This window comes from Cannabis sativa, chromosome 9, assembly GCF_029168945.1.
Source record: "Cannabis sativa cultivar Pink pepper isolate KNU-18-1 chromosome 9, ASM2916894v1, whole genome shotgun sequence".
In the NCBI taxonomy this organism is placed as follows: domain Eukaryota; kingdom Viridiplantae; phylum Streptophyta; class Magnoliopsida; order Rosales; family Cannabaceae; genus Cannabis; species Cannabis sativa.
Genome location: NC_083609.1, coordinates 872,549 through 888,046, shown reverse-complemented (window position 1 = coordinate 888,046; position 15,498 = coordinate 872,549). Strand labels below are relative to the sequence as shown.

The 15,498-nt window shown below is 30.0% G+C and overlaps 5 protein-coding genes across 9 annotated transcripts; 3 read left to right on the top strand and 2 right to left on the bottom strand.

The window, feature by feature from the left end:
- Positions 1 to 1,000: 1,000 nt before the first annotated feature.
- Positions 1,001 to 3,400, top strand: LOC115722588 (F-box protein At3g07870-like). The gene has a single exon (XM_061103825.1). The coding sequence runs from the start codon at positions 1,418 to 1,420 to the stop codon at positions 2,636 to 2,638; it is 1,221 nt and encodes a 406-aa protein (XP_060959808.1). The 5' UTR covers positions 1,001 to 1,417; the 3' UTR covers positions 2,639 to 3,400.
- Positions 2,858 to 6,465, bottom strand: LOC115722592 (pentatricopeptide repeat-containing protein At4g14190, chloroplastic-like). 2 transcript variants are annotated; one of them, XM_030651835.2, is made up of 3 exons: positions 6,350 to 6,465; positions 5,047 to 5,638; positions 2,858 to 4,399 (listed from the first exon to the last, which is right to left on the bottom strand). In XM_030651835.2, exons 2-3 carry the CDS (start codon positions 5,410 to 5,412, stop codon positions 3,251 to 3,253), a joined length of 1,515 nt encoding a protein of 504 aa, XP_030507695.2. In that variant the 5' UTR covers positions 5,413 to 5,638; positions 6,350 to 6,465; the 3' UTR covers positions 2,858 to 3,250. The 2 variants fall into 2 exon arrangements, with proteins under 2 accessions (XP_030507695.2, XP_060959807.1); XM_061103824.1 differs by having other exon boundaries at positions 5,933 to 6,417.
- Positions 6,466 to 7,220: 755 nt separating this feature from the next.
- Positions 7,221 to 9,920, top strand: LOC115722388 (pentatricopeptide repeat-containing protein At4g14190, chloroplastic). Its single transcript, XM_061103821.1, has 2 exons — positions 7,221 to 7,696; positions 8,345 to 9,920. Exons 1-2 carry the CDS (start codon positions 7,331 to 7,333, stop codon positions 9,491 to 9,493), a joined length of 1,515 nt encoding a protein of 504 aa, XP_060959804.1. The 5' UTR covers positions 7,221 to 7,330; the 3' UTR covers positions 9,494 to 9,920.
- Positions 9,921 to 10,104: 184 nt separating this feature from the next.
- LOC115722586 (F-box protein At3g07870-like) lies at positions 10,105 to 10,800 on the bottom strand. The gene has a single exon (XM_030651826.2). The coding sequence runs from the start codon at positions 10,798 to 10,800 to the stop codon at positions 10,105 to 10,107; it is 696 nt and encodes a 231-aa protein (XP_030507686.2).
- A 782-nt stretch (positions 10,801 to 11,582) lies between these two features.
- LOC115722449 (uncharacterized) lies at positions 11,583 to 15,273 on the top strand. 4 transcript variants are annotated; one of them, XM_030651661.2, is made up of 7 exons: positions 11,583 to 11,663; positions 12,975 to 13,113; positions 13,201 to 13,352; positions 14,201 to 14,310; positions 14,404 to 14,489; positions 14,591 to 14,695; positions 14,797 to 15,273. In XM_030651661.2, the coding sequence occupies exons 2-7, from the start codon at positions 13,004 to 13,006 to the stop codon at positions 14,933 to 14,935; spliced, it is 702 nt and encodes a 233-aa protein (XP_030507521.1). In that variant the 5' UTR covers positions 11,583 to 11,663; positions 12,975 to 13,003; the 3' UTR covers positions 14,936 to 15,273. The 4 variants fall into 4 exon arrangements, with proteins under 4 accessions (XP_030507521.1, XP_030507522.1, XP_060959806.1 ...); XM_030651662.2 differs by having other exon boundaries at positions 11,589 to 11,663; positions 12,997 to 13,113; XM_061103823.1 differs by having other exon boundaries at positions 11,630 to 11,663; positions 12,952 to 13,113.
- Positions 15,274 to 15,498: the final 225 nt, after the last annotated feature.

Here is a 15,498-nt window from a genome sequence, read left to right as displayed (position 1 = left end):
GACCCGACCTAATACACTCATATTTACAAGTATGGTATAGACGATGATAACTATAGCAATCATATGTTATTTAATTCATTCATTAAATTGTTTTATTCACATTTCATTTCCTTTTCAAATTGGAATTAAAAAATGATAAACAAAAAATAATGCGTAATAGATAACTTAAAATCTAAAATCATAATAATACAACACATAAATTAATCTGCCGATTCGATAAGATTTAGAGTATTCTTTCTATATAATAAACCATCATAATAAACTTGCAAAAATATCCAAACAAGAATAAGTCATTATCCACCTTTGTTTTTTCTTTGAGAGTTTCTTTTGGTATGCATATTAGATCTATAGTATTATATTAAACTATATTTTATACCATATTTTTGCATAATATAATATAAAATTTTAATTTATATTAAAATATTATATATATACACATATATAAATTAATACAAAACATAATACTATATATGAGATATAATATTGTATTATATAATACTATATAATAGCATGTACTAAGTGACCCAAATAATATAATATAATCATTTTCCTATTTAGTACTTAGAAAAATTATAATTTTTTTTAATACAATGTTTATAGTTTTTTTAAGTTGAAAATAAAATTCAAACAATTTAATTACACACAACACATGTTACTTTTCTTTTAAGTATGGATGAATTTATTATCTTAACTTTTATTATCATTTATCAGTATTGTAAATTATTTAGATTTTTTTTAAAAAAAAATTAGTGATATGTTGAATATAATTACAAAATAGCTCGTCTAGGGCCGGCCCCAGCAATTTGGGGACCTCGTGCGAAATTTTAAAATTGGGCCCTTTAAAAAAAGAAAAAACCATATATATTAAAACTACAATTCTATTAGTAGTTTTTTTTTTAAATTGCTTCATAAATTTTTAATTAATTTTTTTTATTTATGTATAAATAATAGGAAAAAAAATTAAAAAAAAAATAGGCTTTTTTTTTTAAAAAAAAAAAAAAAATTGGGCCTTAGAAAAAGGGGGGCCTTGTGCAATGACCCAAGCTGCCCAATGCTTGGGCCGACCCTGAGCTCGTCATAAAAATAAGAACATTGCTATAAGGCACATATAATGTCTAACACCACGATAAAATATTTCTTTATAATCGGTCAACAATTTTCTATAATATTTATGAAAATAAAATAAATAGGATCCACTATTAAGTTGTAGCAATAGCGAGAGTATTAAATACCATAGGTGCTTTTTAGCATAGTAGGGACGAAAATAACATTTCCATATGTAATTTTATATATAAAAGGAGTATTGACTTGTATTGATCACCACATTACCTACCTTCTTACATAACTCATTACATGCTTAAGTTGAGTTTAACCTAAATCTTTTCACAAACTTTTTATCTATTTCTTCACTCAATTCATGGAATCAAACGACAAAAAATATATAGAAGAGCTTCCTCATGAAATCTTCTTCAACATACTATCAAGATTACCCTTACAATCTCTTATGCAATGTAAGTTAGTCTCTAAACATTACTACACTTCAATAAAACATCCTTTAGCAATTTCAATGCATCTTTCTCAACCCAAAAATAATCACCTCTTATGCTTTTGTGACTATCCCAAATCACTTGATGTCGTTTACTTAAACCCTAGCCATGAAAACGACAATAATATGTTATTGACTATTACTAGTAAGCCCATACTTCCATTTGAGTCCACTCATTTTGATTTTGATGTTGTGGGTTCATGTAATGGACTTGTTTGTTTATACAACCGTTTAAATAACAATAATCCACTTTTCATATACAACCCTTTTACCAAAGAATATAGAGAATTGCCCCATTTGGTATATCTTCCAAATTTGGTTGTTTTAAGGGTAGTTTTGGGATTTGGATTTCATCCAAGGACTAAGACTTATAAGGCTATTGAAATAGTGTATTATATGGAGGGAAACAACTTATATTTGGGAACTATTAAAGAGACTAAAGTTTATGTTTTTAATTTGGGTGAGGATTGTCAATGGAGATGTATTGATCAAAAGCCTCATAAGATTATTACTTGTCCATCTTCTGATGTTTTAGTCAATGGAAATCTTCATTGGCTAACAATGAGGTATCAAACACATCTAGTTGACATTGTATCTTTTGACTTGGATAAAGAGGAATTTCATGTCATACCACAACCTGTCGATTTCGGTTTGAACAAGTCTCTCACCCATCTTGTGACGTTGAATGATCGCCTTTCGGCTGTTGTTTCGTCTAAGTTTGGGGAACATGAGATTTGGGTTTTGAAGGATTATAATAAGAAGGAATCTTGGAGTAAAGAAATTGTCATTCCTGATTATGTTCCAATGGGATTCAGAATGGATAGTGCTCCTCCAACAAGAATTAGGTTCAATGGGAGTAGGAACAAAGCTTTTCGAGTTTTGTGTAATTTACAAGGTGGTGAGGAAATTTTGTTTTCGTATAGAGATCGATGTTTGGTATCATACAATCCCAATCATCAAGAGTTCAAGGATTTTAGGACTGAAGGACTTCCTATTGAGTTTGAGATAATTGTTCATACAGGTAGTCTCATACCTGTTGATGCAGCTTTTGCCAATAATTCAGCAACACCATCATCAACTCTCAATGTATGAATAAATTATAATTCGAACTTATTATGTAATGTCTTTGTTTGACTAAGCTTCTACTACTGTAAGCTCTCTCTATAAGAGTGTTCGGATAAAAAATAAAAAAAGTTCTTTTCGTTGTTCGGTTGGAGTCTCTATTTGGTGTTATTTTAGTTTAGACATACAAGCTTAGATGGTGTTAAAGTCTATGTCATCTCAACACTATGATACATTAATCTGTGATTAGTAAAATCTAATTCAGACCTCATACAAATCTAATTTAACATATTGAAGTAAGTGATTGTCAAGTGATTTCTCTTACATACAATTTGATAGTACTATATATATATGTATATATTCCTTTTAAAAGAGCTTTATCTTACAGATTCAGATGATGACTAGCTTCTTTTTCTTCTCTATTTTCCTCCCCAAGCTAATCAACAACAACTGCATTTTGTTCCTGAAAAAACAAATAAAAACATGTTTTTGCTAACAGTATTTCGCCCAATCGAATTCACTTTCCTCTTACATGTCATGGCAGCACGAGTGAATCTTAAAGCACAACACCGAAATGTGCTCAAAATTCGATTAACCATTCATCAACCGCGCACCTGTTATTGCCCATGAGAAAAGAAGCAGCTAACTGGTTACCTTCCTTTGTGATTTGGACACCAAATCGATGAGATTATGGTATGTCCATGTCTTTTCTTCTCTAAATTCGGGTTCAAGAGAAGCGTAGACAGTTTCACAGCTTTTAAGAAAATGCCCTTTTCCAAATGCAGTAAGAACAACTGGATCAGTATTCATTTCGACGGCTCCAGAAAGAAATCCCATCGTTCTCCATGTCTCGAAAACTCGAGTTCCATCAAAACCCATACTAATTGCATCATAAAGAATGCCAATGCTAATAATATCTGGCTTCACTGTATAAGTTAACTGAGAAAGTGAAATTCTCAAGTGTGTGAAATCCTTCATCTTCAACTGAGTTAACATGATGATGTTCACAGTAGTTACATTCCATGGGAACTTTGCATCTGACATCTCCTGAATAACCGAATCCATACCCTTTCGACTTAACAAACAAGCGTAAGAAAGAAGACGAAGACACCAAAGAAGTTCAGTTTCACCAAATGTTGAAGAGAGATCAATCCCTAAGGTCTCTAATTTAGAAAACATGTAATTGTTAATATAAATCTCAGCTAGTTTCCTGATCAAATCTTCCCCTAAAGGGATTTTCAATATCAACACTCTTGTGTAGAACTTATCCATCTTGTCCAAGATCCCGAATTTCGCATAAGCCTCTAGCATTTTGATCAAAGTTGAAGGCTGCAAATACATTTTCTTCGAAACCATAGTGTGATACACACTCTCCATTTTCTTGAGCAACCCGGCTCGTGAGAACTCTTTCATAAGCAAATTATAAGTAATGTGATCGGGTGGACAATCATTGAGTTTCATCTTCTTTAAACACATTCCTATCTCGTCGTACATCTCGTGTTTCGCATAAGCTTCGATAAGTCCATCATAAGTATCACTTTCCGGTGCTACATTGAGTTCCTTCATCTCATCAAGATAATGTAAAGCCTTGTCAAAAAACCCTTTTCTTGCAAAACCATGGATGATTGAATTGTAGGTTTCCAAAGAAAGACTAAGACCATGATTCTTCATCTCATCAAATAACAATTCTGCTTCTTCAATCAGATCATCTTCAACAAGAACTCTTATTGTCTTGTTGTAATTCAATTCGTTTATCCGCGATTTCTCAATGTTCTTCCACATACCGAAAAGCTGTTCACAAAATTAAAGTACTTTCAACTTCAACTAAAAACCTAATGAATAAATCTTCAAATTATGCAATTAAATGAAATGAAGTTAAAGAACACTCTCATAATATTTTTCATACAATTCTTGCCATTGAATGCAAAAATTCCACACAATTTTCGAAATAACCGAATGTTAAGTTATGAATTGTTAGCATAAGATTTGAAATAAGTTTATAGTTGATAAAATCCCACTGAAAAATAAGGATTTTCTAAAAGTTACACATTAAAATGAAAAACATAAATATTCTTTAAAATGCATCAAAAAAATCTATTTTAAAGCAAGTTTTTTCTTAGATTTTGCCAACCATTTCAAAATAGAATACTCATTACACCAAAATAATGAAAATGCCATTCCATTAGAATGAAATTCCGATAATTTAGAATACAACCAAATAAAAGAATCCTTTAAAGATACAACACTACTCTTCTCTTAGGCATTTCGTCGAACACAAAGCCATACAAGTATTTTCAACTCAAAATAAGAGATACTTCTATAATCTCTATCTAACCCAAAACCCAATTTCTAAATATAAATCGATTTCCATTCACCTAAGCTAAAGTTTGATAAAACTAAAAACAACCCACAAACAATAATAAATAAGAATTAATTACCTGAAGAATTTCCAATGACCTGGAATGGTGTCTAAGAAAAGTAACAACAGCCCAGAAATTCTGTTTAGTCCAATCTCCATCTTGTTTAAGCAATTGCAAAGGGCATGAGTCAGTCTTATCGAGCTTATTGAACAAGTTTTTGAGAATACGGTGCTCATGGAAAGTGTCCACTAGAAGGGTTGTGTGTTGTGTGTTTTTGTTGGGAGTGTTAGAAGTTGAGAGTGAGAGACAATGAAATTGTTGTAATTTGGGTTTGGATTTGATTGAAATGTTTGAGCTTAAGAAGAAGAAGCCATTAACAGTGGTTGTTGTAGTAATCGTTATGACTGGTTTTGCTATAGTCTGTAAATTCATCATCATCATCATTATCACTCTTCTTCTCTACTCTCCATGATTTGATTTGATTTTTTTTTAAGGATTTATTTCATTTTTTATTTCGAAAATTCAATTTTTTTTGTTAATTATAAATTATTATATGATATTAAAATCACAATTTAACCAAGAACATACAAAACTGAAAAACAATGGCGAAAATTTTCAAGCTCCCCTACTATCGAAATCAAAAATTTTCAAGTTCTTCTCTATAATAAACCTGCATTATAACAGTTAAATAGTCTTTGTTATATATCAATTGAAAAGAAAGGGAATCAAAATCATACATCCCAAATCATGAAACCCTACAATTTAATAATTTCTCTAATTCAAATAAAGGTAAGACGAACCAAAAAAAATATCAAGCTCTCTAACAATGATGAAAAATTTGAAGATTGTTTTGTAAAGATGGACTTTGTGAAAATTTTTATTAGCAAAACAACCTTACAAAAAAAAAATTATTAGCAAAATAATCATGTATAAAATTTAATGATTAAAATCTCAAGCTCCATACCAATGGCTAAAATTTTCAAGCTCCCTACTTATCAAGATCGAAAATTTTCAAGTTATCTCTATAAAAATCCTGCATTATAATTTACAACAGTTAGATAATCTTACAGCTCAAATCATAAAACCCTAAAGTTTAATAATTTCTCTAATATTCAAACTAGAAGTAAGATAAACAACAACCCAATTGTTCAATAACTTCAAATCTATGCTCAAAACATACCAAACCTAAAAAAAACCCTAATAATGGCAACGAGAGGAGTAAAAGGAACCATTAATTCAAAGATTGAAGCTTTAAATCTAATCAACATAGAACCCTAAACAGCCAAATGTAAAAACAACGAAGTAGTCGTGAATCAATTCAAATCGGGCAATCAATGAGATCTACAAGGAAAGACAATAGAGAAAAGGTTAGAGAACTCACCAATGGCGGCTTGAGAGAAGAGAAGAAGAGAGCGCAAGTGGCTCTTCTGTCTCTGACTCCGATTGAATTTGGGTTCTTATGGATCCAAACGGGTCGGGTCTCCCATATTTTCAAGCGGATCAAAGCCCGTTGGGCCCAATAATTAATAGGATAATTACAAATTATTATTATTTTTATAATCAAAGATTTTTTTTTAATATTTTTACAAAAAAATATATATATATAAAAATAACATTAAAACGATAATAAAAAATAACATACAAATAATAAAAAATCAACAATAAATTAATAAGAGTACAACATAAAAATACATCAAAAATTATAAAAATATTTAAAATTGCATATAACTACAACTGTATTTTTATATATTTTTTTATTGTTTTACATGATTAAATATTTAATTATTTCTCATTGTTTAAAAAAATATATATAATTATTTGTAATTTATTTTTTGATTAAAAATAATAATTTTTAAGAAATATTATTAATTAATTATAAGTGTCATTTTATAGTGGTGAAAGACACTATTAATATTTTATAACTATACTCAATTTGAAATTATTAGGTAAATTTATAGTGTATTTCAAAAAAATAGTGCACTAATGTATTCTCTTCGTATTTTTTATATTTAAATATTTTTTTTATATGATAGCGTACATATTATAATTATTCAAAATATTTTATAAAATTAAAAAAAAAAATTAAATAATTTTACTTACAAAAAATAATCACTTAGGCATGCATATTTTATAACTTAAACAAAAGAATATGTATTTTTGTAAGAAAAATAAAAAACAAAAAATATTCCAATAACTTTTTAGCTAATCATTATTGTGTGAGTTTAACTCATTTAATGTGATTTTAATATCATATAATAATTTATAATTAACAAAAAAAATTGAATTTTCGAAATAAAAAATGAAATAAATCCTTAAAAAAAAAATCAAATCAAATCATGGAGAGTAGAGAAGAAGAGTGATAATGATGATGATGATGAATTTACAGACTATAGCAAAACCAGTCATAACGATTACTACAACAACCACTGTTAATGGCTTCTTCTTCTTAAGCTCAAACATTTCAATCAAATCCAAACCCAAATTACAACAATTTCATTGTCTCTCACTCTCAACTTCTAACACTCCCAACAAAAACACACAACACACAACCCTTCTAGTGGACACTTTCCATGAGCACCGTATTCTCAAAAACTTGTTCAATAAGCTCAATAAGACTGACTCATGCCCTTTGCAATTGCTTAAACAAGATGGAGATTGGACTAAACAGAATTTCTGGGCTGTTGTTACTTTTCTCAGACACCATTCCAGGTCATTGGAAATTCTTCAGGTAATTAATTCTTATTTATTATTGTTTGTGGGTTGTTTTTAGTTTTATCAAACTTTAGCTTAGGTAAATGGAAATCGATTTATATTTAGAAATTGGGTTTTGGGTTAGATAGAGATTGTAGAAGCATTTCTTATTTTGAGTTGAAAATACTTCTATGGCTTTGTGTTCGACGAAATGCGTAAGAGAAGAGTAATGTTGTATCTTTTAAAGGATTCTTTTATTTGGTTGTATTCTAAATTATCGGAATTTCATTCTAATGGAATGGAGTTTTCATTATTTTGGTGAAATGAGTATTCCATTTTGAAATGGTTGGCAAAATCTAAGAAAAAACTTGCTTTAAAATAGATTTTTTTTATGCATTTTAAAGAATATTTATGTTTTTCATTTTAATGTGTAACTTTTAGAAAATCGTTATTTTTCAGTGGGATTTTATCAACTATAAACTTATTTCAAATCTTATGCTAACAATTCATAACTTAACATTCGGTTATTTCGAAAATTGTGTGGAATTTTTGCATTCAATGGCAAGAATTGTATGAAAAATATTATGAGAGTGTTCTTTAACTTCATTTCATTTAATTGCATAATTTGAAGATTTATTCATTGGGTTTTTAGTTGAAGTTGAAAGTACTTTAATTTTGTGAACAGCTTTTCGGTATGTGGAAGAACATTGAGAAATCGCGGATAAACGAATTGAATTACAACAAGACAATAAGAGTTCTTGTTGAAGATGATCTGATTGAAGAAGCAGAATTGTTATTTGATGAGATGAAGAATCATGGTCTTAGTCTTTCTTTGGAAACCTACAATTCAATCATCCATGGTTTTGCAAGAAAAGGGTTTTTTGACAAGGCTTTACATTATCTTGATGAGATGAAGGAACTCAATGTAGCACCGGAAAGTGATACTTATGATGGACTTATCGAAGCTTATGCGAAACACGAGATGTACGACGAGATAGGAATGTGTTTAAAGAAGATGAAACTCAATGATTGTCCACCCGATCACATTACTTATAATTTGCTTATGAAAGAGTTCTCACGAGCCGGGTTGCTCAAGAAAATGGAGAGTGTGTATCACACTATGGTTTCGAAGAAAATGTATTTGCAGCCTTCAACTTTGATCAAAATGCTAGAGGCTTATGCGAAATTCGGGATCTTGGACAAGATGGATAAGTTCTACACAAGAGTGTTGATATTGAAAATCCCTTTAGGGGAAGATTTGATCAGGAAACTAGCTGAGATTTATATTAACAATTACATGTTTTCTAAATTAGAGACCTTAGGGATTGATCTCTCTTCAACATTTGGTGAAACTGAGCTTCTTTGGTGTCTTCGTCTTCTTTCTTACGCTTGTTTGTTAAGTCGAAAGGGTATGGATTCGGTTATTCAGGAGATGTCAGATGCAAAGTTCCCATGGAATGTAACTACTGTGAACATCATCATGTTAACTCAGTTGAAGATGAAGGATTTCACACACTTGAGAATTTCACTTTCTCAGTTAACTTATACAGTGAAGCCAGATATTATTAGCATTGGCATTCTTTATGATGCAATTAGTATGGGTTTTGATGGAACTCGAGTTTTCGAGACATGGAGAACGATGGGATTTCTTTCTGGAGCCGTCGAAATGAATACTGATCCAGTTGTTCTTACTGCATTTGGAAAAGGGCATTTTCTTAAAAGCTGTGAAACTGTCTACGCTTCTCTTGAACCCGAATTTAGAGAAGAAAAGACATGGACATACCATAATCTCATCGATTTGGTGTCCAAATCACAAAGGAAGGTAACCAGTTAGCTGCTTCTTTTCTCATGGGCAATAACAGGTGCGCGGTTGATGAATGGTTAATCGAATTTTGAGCACATTTCGGTGTTGTGCTTTAAGATTCACTCGTGCTGCCATGACATGTAAGAGGAAAGTGAATTCGATTGGGCGAAATACTGTTAGCAAAAACATGTTTTTATTTGTTTTTTCAGGAACAAAATGCAGTTGTTGTTGATTAGCTTGGGGAGGAAAATAGAGAAGAAAAAGAAGCTAGTCATCATCTGAATCTGTAAGATAAAGTCTTATAAAAAGAATATATACATATATATATAGTACTATCAAATTGTATGTAAGAGAAATCACTTGACAATCACTTACTTCAATATGTTAAATTAGATTTGTATGAGGTCTGAATTAGATTTTACTAATCACAGATTAATGTATCATAGTGTTGAGATGACATAGACTTTAACACCATCTAAGCTTGTATGTCTAAACTAAAATAACACCAAATAGAGACTCCAACCGAACAACGAAAAGAACTTTTTTTATTTTTTATCCGAACACTCTTATAGAGAGAGCTTACAGTAGTAGAAGCTTAGTCAAACAAAGACGTTACATAAAAAGTTCGAATGATAATTTATTCATATATTGAGAGTTGATGATGGTGTTGTTGAATTATTGGCAAAAGCTGCATCAACAGGTATGAGACTACCTGTATGAACAATTATCTCAAACTCAATAGGAAGCCCTTCAGTTCTAAAATCCTTGAACTCTTGATGATTGGGATTGTATGATGCCAAACATCGATCTCTATACGAAAACAAAATTTCCTCACCACCTTGTAAATTACACAAAACTCGAAAAGCTTTGTTCCTACTCCCATTGAACCTAATTCTTGTTGGAGGAGCACTATCCATTCTGAATCCCATTGGAACATAATCAGGAATGACAATTTCTTTACTCCAAGATTCCTTCTTATTATAATCCTTCAAAACCCAAATCTCATGTTCCCCAAACTTAGACGAAACAACAGCCGAAAGGCGATCATTCAACGTCACAAGATGGGTGAGAGACTTGTTCAAACCGAAATCGACAGGTTGTGGTATGACATGAAATTCCTCTTTATCCAAGTCAAAAGATACAATGTCAACTAGATGTGTTTGATACCTCATTGTTAGCCAATAAAGATTTCCATTGACTAAAACATCAGAAGATGGACAAGTAATAATCTTATGAGGCTTTTGATCAATACATCTCCATTGACAATCCTCACCCAAATTAAAAACATAAACTTTAGTCTCTTTAATAGTTCCCAAATATAAGTTGTTTCCCTCCATATAATACACTATTTCAATAATGATTAGCTAAAAAGTTATTGGAATATTTTTTGTTTTTTATTTTTCTTACAAAAATACATATTCTTTTGTTTAAGTTATAAAATATGTATGCCTAAGTGATTATTTTTTGTAAGTAAAATTATTTAATTTTTTTTTTTAATTTTATAAAATATTTTGAATAATTATAATATGTACGCTATCATATAAAAAAAATATTTAAATATAAAAAATACGAAGAGAATACATTAGTGCACTATTTTTTTGAAATACACTATAAATTTACCTAATAATTTCAAATTGAGTATAGTTATAAAATATTAATAGTGTCTTTCACCACTATAAAATGACACTTATAATTAATTAATAATATTTCTTAAAAATTATTATTTTTAATCAAAAAATAAATTACAAATAATTATATATATTTTTTTAAACAATGACAAATAATTAAATATTTAATCATGTAAAACAATAAAAAAATATTTAAAAATACAGTTGTAGTTATATGCAATTTTAAATATTTTTATAATTTTTGATGTATTTTTATGTTGTACTCTTATTAATTTATTGTTGATTTTTTATTATTTGTATGTTATTTTTTATTATTGTTTTAATGTTATTTTTATATATATATTTTTTTGTAAAAATATTAAAAAAAAATCTTTGATTATAAAAATATAAAAATTTAAAAAATAATAATAATTTGTAATTATCCTATTAATTATTGGGCCCAACGGGCTTTGATCCGCTTGAAAATATGGGAGACCCGACCCGTTTGGATCCATAAGAACCCAAATTCAATCGGAGTCAGAGACAGAAGAGCCACTTGCGCTCTCTTCTTCTCTTCTCTCAAGCCGCCATTGGTGAGTTCTCTAACCTTTTCTCTATTGTCTTTCCTTGTAGATCTCATTGATTGCCCGATTTGAATTGATTCACGACTACTTCGTTGTTTTTACATTTGGCTGTTTAGGGTTCTATGTTGATTAGATTTAAAGCTTCAATCTTTGAATTAATGGTTCCTTTTACTCCTCTCGTTGCCATTATTAGGGTTTTTTTTAGGTTTGGTATGTTTTGAGCATAGATTTGAAGTTATTGAACAATTGGGTTGTTGTTTATCTTACTTCTAGTTTGAATATTAGAGAAATTATTAAACTTTAGGGTTTTATGATTTAGCTTATTATCAAATTCTCTATTTTAATAATAGTTAGGCTATATATTTGAAACGTTAAATTATGCATATCTGTTAATAATGAATCATATGAGATTTTGTTCTAATAATCTTGATAGAATGATTTGAGAAGTAAGGGCCAGGGCCAAAGAAAGAAAGTTTCATAATTTTCTGGTTTTGTATGGTATTTGTATATTTTGTTTCTGTACACTGTGTTTAAGTTTGGGATAATTCTATATATTGGTGTTGATGAAGTGTTTGGTAACATTGAGAAACTTTTAGGAGAGAGAATTTGATTGTAATTATTTTAACTATGTTCATAGTGAGAAATAAGTTGATTGGAACAATGTTTGTGTTGTTAATTGGAGAGATAGTTTGCAGTTGTTTCAAATTTTATCCGGTATTTCAGTAGGAGAAGCAAGCAAAATAGGCAATGCTTCGTTCACTGTGTTTAAGTTTTGGATAATTCTATAGATTGGTGTTGATGAAGTATTTGGTAAAGAAAAGCTTTTAGGCTCTCCGAACTAAACCTAATTTATGGTGTTTCTAGGAAAATTTGAATTGTAATTAACTATGTTCATAGTGAGAAATAAGTTGATTGGAACAATGTTTGTGTTGTTGATTGGAGAGATAATTCGTAGTTGTTTCAAATTTTATCCGGTATTCAATGGGAGAAGCAAGCAAAATAGGCAATGCTTCGTTGAATAGTTACCCAAATGCTTCATTGCATAGCTACCAAACTAATAGTCTGTTTAGAGAAGTTGTGGACAATTATGGTTTATTTGATTCATTTGCATCTCTTTCTCTTCAGCATTGTTGTTAGTATTTGACGTGTTTCTGTCAAAACGAACAGAGTTTTTGAAAGTATTCTGTTAAGCCACAAGAAATTTTGTTGTTAGATAGGCATTTACTCTTATTATATAGGTAAGATATATTTGTGTGTAAAGTGTATTATTTATTGATAATTAAATGGACAAACCCAGGCTTACTCTCTCTGACATAATAGGGTTTTGGAATTTGGTTGGTAGAAGAAGAATGGAGAGCCTAAAAGTTTCGGATGCAAACATGGTGGTCTATGTTCACCCATCTAAGAGCAACAACATTTACGATGCCATTCTTCGTGAGCTTAGCTCTATGCTTTTCAAGTATTCTTCTTCCTCTTTCTCATTGAGATGGTGTTGATGATTTTATGTAAATTAATTATCTTTGTTCTGTTTTGGTCTATATTTCAGGTTTCATGAGAATTTTGATGGTGTTATGTTGGCTTATGAATTTAATATTCTTGATAAGAATGCAAGAATTTTAAATGGGATGCATCCTTATATTGCTGTGAAGCTAAAAGCAAAGCTTTTGCTTTTCTCTCCAAAACCTAATATGCTGTTAGGTAACTTTGTTTCTTAACTTGTAATAATCCCTTTGTGTGTGTGTGTTTGAGAAAGAGAGAGATTAAAAACAACAATTCAATTGTGTAGTAATGCTGTTAACTTTCTTTGTTTTATTATGTGGTTTAAATATATTTTTCCTCCGAGATTTCTGATTATTTATTAAGTATTTCAAGTATAGAAGATGATATGGGATGAATCACTTAACTTACAACCAAAGTAAAAACATCATACCCTTTAGGTGGCATTTGGTTGAGGTAATTGAATAGAATGGAAATGAAATAATTTTCACTATATTCCTTTGTTTGATTGCATTTTAAAGTATTGGAATATTATTCCAATGGAATAGCCTTTCCACCATTTCAGTTGAATGACTATACCAAAGGAAAGATCATTCCAATGAAAGATAAGAAAAATTTTAATAAATTTTTTATCAACTTTTTTTATGCATATTAAATTTTATTTCATTCTTATTCTTATGTTTTCATTCCTCCCAACCAAACATTACCTTAGTGTTAAGTATTTCTATAGCTACCCAAAATTAAATTTTTTGTTTTCCACAAATTTATATAGAGCAGGAAATTTGGTATTGATAGAGAACTAGTTAGAGGGAGGGATTTCATTTGTAGGGGTGAAGAAATTGGAAAGGGTTGTGTATCGCTCTCAAATTTTCAATACAAAATATTTCTCTGTTTTTGCTGTTCATAGCCTATTGGTAGTATGTTCCTGTCAATTTATTTGCTTTTCATTTCTAAATTCTGAAAAATGTTATTATAAGACTTTCTAACCAATATAACTCCCTTATGTTCTCTCTTGTAATTGCTTATGTTTGTTTGTTTATTTATTTCAGAGGGGAAGGTGGTAAAAATTACTCAAGGATCAATTCATGTTGTTGTTCTTGGCTTCTCATCAGCTGTTATAACGGACGAAGACATTCGTGATGAATTTGTACATAAAATTGTGAGTAGTGCTTACTTCTTCTTCTTCACTATTATGTTTGAATGTTGATATCGTTCTTCGACACCAATTTTGATACGCTTAAATGCTTAATAGAAACACGGGGAGGAACTATTTTGTAGCAAATTTCACAAGCGCCATGTGATAAAGGTTGGAAGTATGATACAGTTTTTAGTCAAAAGGTAACAAATACTACTAGTGTAAATTAAGATATCAGTTTTGCTCGATTCTTCGGAAACAAACTAATGAAAACTTAATTCGCGACATTGATTCAACTCTGCAGTATGGATGAGGATGTACTACACATTTCTGGTTCTCTAGTACCCGAAAACACAGGAAGCCTTCATTGGCTAGCGAATCATTTAGAAGGTTTCAGAGTAAACGACAGGTTTTAACATCAACTTGGAATTTCGAAAGTGTTTCAAAGGTCACATGTAAATTTAATAATTCACCTAATTTTCTCAATCTTTTTTTTTTTGTGTGTTGAAGTGTGAAGAAGAGGAAGAAAAATGAAGAGGCGTCGGTTTTACAAGATCCCGGTAGTTCTGTAAGTGGGGAAGCATTATCTATCAACAATGAACATAGAATCAAGAAGTCTAAAGGAAAGAGAAGAAAAACAGAGTCTTGATGGCAATTTTCTGAGTTTTTTCTCAGGTAATCTTTCAGTCGTCGCATCCTCGGTTTTGTTAGTGTAATAGCCAAGAGGAAATAACCGAGAGAAATTTTTGAAGAATACTGTAATGATAAAAACAAAAAAGATTAATGAGTGTCAAAACAAGAGAGAAGAATTATCATTATAAAGAGTAGAACAGTTGATTAACAACAAAGAAAAATGATAGATCCATTTCGATTTAGGATTATTCTATTTACATTTACTCTAATATTTTTCTAGTGAACTGTGGAAGCAATGTTCTTTGAAATGAGTTTGCTTAAATTTTAAAGAAAAGAAATTAGATTAAGTCTTAATTTTTGGGATGCCCCTGTTGAATGTGATGGGATTGGTTTTTTGTATTTTTACTAATATTTTGTGTTTGTGTTGCTTTAACATATAGTTTGAGAAAGTGTTAAGTTGTTTCTTTTAAAATATAAGCTGAAGTAAAATCTTTAATCACTCTCATTCATGATTGATCAAATTTTTTATATACAAAAATAATAATTTTTACTAAGTTTACTGATAAGTATCTCAATTTT